Source organism: Leuciscus leuciscus, assembly GCF_965113295.1.
Source record: "Leuciscus leuciscus genome assembly, chromosome: 18".
Lineage (NCBI taxonomy): Eukaryota > Metazoa > Chordata > Actinopteri > Cypriniformes > Leuciscidae > Leuciscus > Leuciscus leuciscus.
Window position 1 is genome coordinate 1,813,069 of NC_138742.1, and position 5,000 is coordinate 1,818,068.

At 41.0% G+C, this 5,000-nt stretch overlaps 1 protein-coding gene across 5 annotated transcripts in view; it reads left to right on the forward strand.

Annotated features, from left to right (window-relative positions):
• ddah1 (dimethylarginine dimethylaminohydrolase 1) overlaps positions 1–5,000 on the forward strand; it is a 111,843-nt gene that overhangs the window by 85,544 nt on the left and 21,299 nt on the right. For all 5 annotated transcript variants that reach the window (XM_082145976.1, XM_082145978.1, XM_082145977.1 and 2 more), the window contains exons 2-3: positions 2,990–3,089; positions 4,952–5,000. The exon at positions 4,952–5,000 is cut by the window's right edge and continues 25 nt beyond it. In XM_082145976.1, the coding sequence (XP_082002102.1) occupies positions 2,990–3,089; positions 4,952–5,000 (149 nt within the window). The remainder of the gene's footprint in view (positions 1–2,989; positions 3,090–4,951) is intronic.

Sequence of the window (5,000 nt, forward strand, 5' to 3'; positions counted from 1 at the left end):
AAAGCATCAATAAAAAGATTTACACTAATTAAGAGAGACATGAAGTTATGTTAGTGATGCAACTCTAAATAAATCTTGTTATTTTACATTTGCTCTGTGTGTGTGTTCATTAAGTGAAGTTAAAGCGGGTTATGGTTGCCGTGGCGACATACCTGGATGACCTCATGCTTGGCGACAGCAACGAGGGGAAGCGAACTGGTGACCTCATCGCTAGATATCGCCGTGGAAACACTGATTCATCCTTTAAAAAAACAGACCCTCGAGAGCAGCTTAAACCGCCTGTGAACCACACACACACACACACACACACACACACACACACACACTCTCTTACACACTCTCTCACACACACACACACACACACACACACACACACACTCACACACACACACACACACACACACACACACACACCACACACACACACACACACACACACACACACACACACTCTTACACACTCTCACACACACACACACACACACACACACACACACACACACACACACACACACACACTCTTACACACTCTCACACACACACACACACACACACACACACACACACACACACACACACACTCACACACACACACTCACACACAAACACACACACACACACACACACAAACACACACTTTTACACACTCTCACACACACACACACACACACACACACACACACACACACACACTCACACACTCACACACACACACACACACACACACACACACACACACACTCACTCCCTCACACACACTCACTCCCTCACACACACACACACACACACACACACACACACACACACACACACACACACACACACACTCTCTCTCTCACACACACACACACACACACACACACACACACACACTCTCTCTCCACACACACACACACACACACACACACACACACACACACACACACACACACACACACACACACACTGTCACTTCCTCTCCATCTTTTCTCCTCATAAAAGGTTTTACATGTTTCCTTCAGCATGACATCATCACCCCTGGCCCCTTCTGATGATGTCATCGACGGGTTCTGGCACTGTCCGGGATATCAGTGTGTTTATGGTCCGACAGACTCGGGTTTACAGGAGCACTTATACTGTTATGAGGAAAGAATTCAGTTTGATTTTTACACTGTGATGTTTTACTATTAGATCAGGGAAGCAACTCAGGTTGTTATTGCACATTCATTTTATTTTAAAAGTAATGTGTTACAATATTGTGTTACTCCCTAAAAAAGTAGCTAAAAGGTGTCTGGTGTCTACCAGTGACATGTATGCAAATCTGGGAGCAGAAATGATTGGGACACTTTGAGCTGATCATGTTTTGCTGAAGTGTTTTGTCTTTAATTGCTAATGCTCTTTTTACACACAGACTGAACAAAATGAAGCATTGCTTGGTGATTGGTTGAGCTAAACTGGTATTATCTAATTGTGTAGTTAAATTTAACAGCTGACAGATATTCAACATAATTCATGTGTGAGACAGTCTAACAGAAGGACGGACAAAACCAGTCAAATATCAACTGAGTTCTGCTCATATTTTATTACCATTTTCTAAACTATAGCGAATAAACTGAGATAATGTGAGAAATGTTGAAGGAATAATGTGTGTTTAACTGTAAATCTCTTGTTTTGTTGATCATATTCTTTTCCGAATTGCCCTGATGACACGCGTCTTTGGGGAATTGATGCATTTTTACGGTTGTTTTTATAAGAAAAATATGATCAGATCAAATCAGTAAATACCGGGAACATTTTTGTTACTTTCGATTGTTTGGTTTTTTCCCTCAAATCCTTGTTAATTCTGACCCTGGATCTTGGACGGGATCGGGAGCATGTTGTCATTCTCTCTCTCTCTCTCTCTCTCTCTCTCTCTCTCTCTCTCTCTCTCTCTCTCTCTCTCTCTCTCTCTCTCTCTCTCTCTCTCTCTCTCTCTCTCTCTCTCTCTCTCTCTCTCTCTCTCTCTAAACACATTTAATTATTGCATCATGATGTTTTACCACCAAGTGTCAGATTGCCGAAGACTCTCGTCTCAAACTTACGTTCTGATTGGCTTTAAAAAATGCCTGGATGTAGTTCAGTGGTGATGTCATATACTGGGTTTCTATGGCGTTGATCTATATAGGTGAAAGAGTGTCCTGTGCAGTTGCCAGGGTGTTGCTATATGGTTGCTAAGGTGTTCTGAGTGGTAAATACTTTTCTTGCTGTTCAGTTGCTAGTGTGTTCTGGGTAGTTTCTAAGATGTTGCTATATAGTGTTCTGGGCAGTTGCCAGGGTGTTGCTATGTGGTTGTTAAGGTGATCTGAGTGGAATATACATTGTAGCTATACAGTTGCCAAGATGTTCTGGGTAGTTTCTAAGGTGTTGCTATATAGTTAAAAGTGTTCTGAGCAGTTGCCAGGGTGTTGCTTATGTGGTTGCTAAGGTGTTCTGAACACCTTAACTTTTCTTGCTATACAGTTATTGCTGTACTCATGCTTTTCTTGCTATACAGTGCCTAGTGTGTTCTGGGTAGTTTCTAAGGTGTTGCTATATAGTGAGTATTCTGGGTAGCTGCCAGGGTGTTGCTATATGGTTGCTAAGGTGTACTGAGTTGTAAATCCTTTTTTACACAGTTGCTAGGGTGTTCTAGCTAGTTTCTAGGGTGTTGCTTTGTGGTTGCTAAGTGTTCTGAGTTGTATATACTTTTCTTGCTATACAGTTGTTAGGCTGTTCTTGGGTGTTGCTATATGGGTGTTAAGGTTTTCTGAATGGGAAATACTTTGTTGCTATACAGTTGCTAGGGTGTTCTATGTGGTTGCTAGGGAGTTTCAGTGCAGTTACTATGAAATTTTGAGTGGTTGCTATGCAGTTGCTGGGCTTTTCTGAGATGGGGTGCAACTGCGTCTTTTGTTTTGCTGGTTTAGTTTAAAAAGTGTTTTTGAAAGTGTCTGCTTAATGACTAATTATAATAAATGTATTTCTGTTTCAGACGGAGGCCGTGAAAGATGTGTTGACGAAGCTCGGCCTGAATATCGTCGAGATGACCGATGAATCGGCCACACTGGACGGAGGAGATGTCCTGTTCACAGGTACCAGTTCAGTCTATACCTTTCATTTTTTTATTTAATACAAATTCATGTGTGTGCTGATAAACAGCCAATCACAGATGATCAAAAAAACAGTTCTTTTAAACAGTTTTCCTGAATCCTCTTCTGACGCTGAGGAAATGTTTCTCTGTCTAATGTACATTCCCAGCAAGCAGTTTTGCGTTTAAAAGACGTCTAGGCTAAAACAAGGCAAAATTTGGGCTGTCAGTGAAAATTTAATAGACGTGTAACACCGTGTCCTGACTAAGAGATAAAGGTTATTTTCCATGTTAATCAGAGTGTTTGTCCTAACCAGCCACGTAAAATAAAATAAAATTCTATTTTAGAAACGGTTTCTATTTTTCTGTGACGTCGCGCTGGAACAACAAACACAAAGTGTGGCGATGATAATCTCAGGTGCTGTTTATGTGCTTTATTTAATGTTAAAAGCGTGTCATGTGACTCTGAATATCATTTAGTGCTCCAGCTTTGTAGCTGTAAAAGCAACAGTGGATAATTCACCTCAGATCTAGAAATTAAACAAATGGAAACAAGAACGTTCAAACTGTAAACAAACAAGTGTATTCTTTGACAAAGATTGTGTTAGTAACTCAGTAGCCTATGTTTTTGAATAATGTTTAAATGGTGTAATATTTGTGAATTTGATTATGTAGCGACTTATCCATTTTCTTGCGATTGCCGTCAAGATGACTCTCTGGTGCCGCGAGACTCCGCCCACACACTGTTCTGATAGGCTGACTCCACCCACACACAGTTCTGATTAGCTGACTCCGCCCACACCGCTGTTCTGATTGGCTGACTCCGCCAACACGCTATTCTGATTGGCTGACTCCGCCAACACGCTGTTCTGATTGGCTGACTCCGCCCACACGCTATTCTGATTGACTAGTCATCAATTAGATAAAGAAATGAAATGAGTGAAGAAATGAAACCAAACACTTTGTAGTCACTGTTGTCTTTGCGTACATGATGGAATATCATACATCTCGCAAGTTAATTTGGTAAAAACGACATGTAACCAAACTCAAGGTTATTCCGGCTAGCAGTGTGTTCCTCATAGCCGGACTGCATCGGGTCTCTAGTTAACCTAGCTGGTGAAAGGATGGCTCTGGCTTCTGCTGTTCTGCTTGGTCTCTGTCGGTGAATGGAAACTGCAGTCGCACACCTAATTGAGTCTGGACTCATTCCCGGCCAGAAACATTTCCTTCTGGCGTCATGAAGCTCAACAATGTCCTGTGTGAAACGTTTAGTTGCTACTGTTCTGGACTCAAGCGTCACGTACCTCGGCTCACAGATCAGAAAATGTTTAAAAACAAGGTGATGAATAATTATATTACTTAATATGAATAATTTGAGTGTCATATGTGAACTATTGTAATAATTTCTGATATACATCTTTGTTATCATTTTGGAAATTGTCTTATGTAACTGTTTGTTTATTTTGTATGAATCAAATCCAGTGAGGAAAGTGATGCTCATTAAATAATTATGTATAAAGGGTAGGCATGACACCTTTTTCGGTTATTATGTATATTTTTTCTTTACAATAGAACATTATCTGTGAGGACCGGAATACATTTTTGTTGAATTGAATTGAATTGATAAATTAAATTGAAACTGATCTCAGATCTCAGATCACTGTTTAACTGGATCATAAAGTCGTATGACTGGAGAGTGTGTTTATACGGGCGAGCGTTGATCGAGCTTCTCACTGACCTGAGATCAGACGTTCAGAGGCACTGATGTAGAGTTGAACCAGAGGAACTGCACGTGTTTGCTGTCCTTCGATCAGTCCTAGTGTCTGTCAGCAGATCTTCTGTAAACCTGTGTGTTCTGGTGTTCAGGGAGAGAGTTCTTTGTGGGATTATCCAAGAGGACAAATCAGAGAGGAGC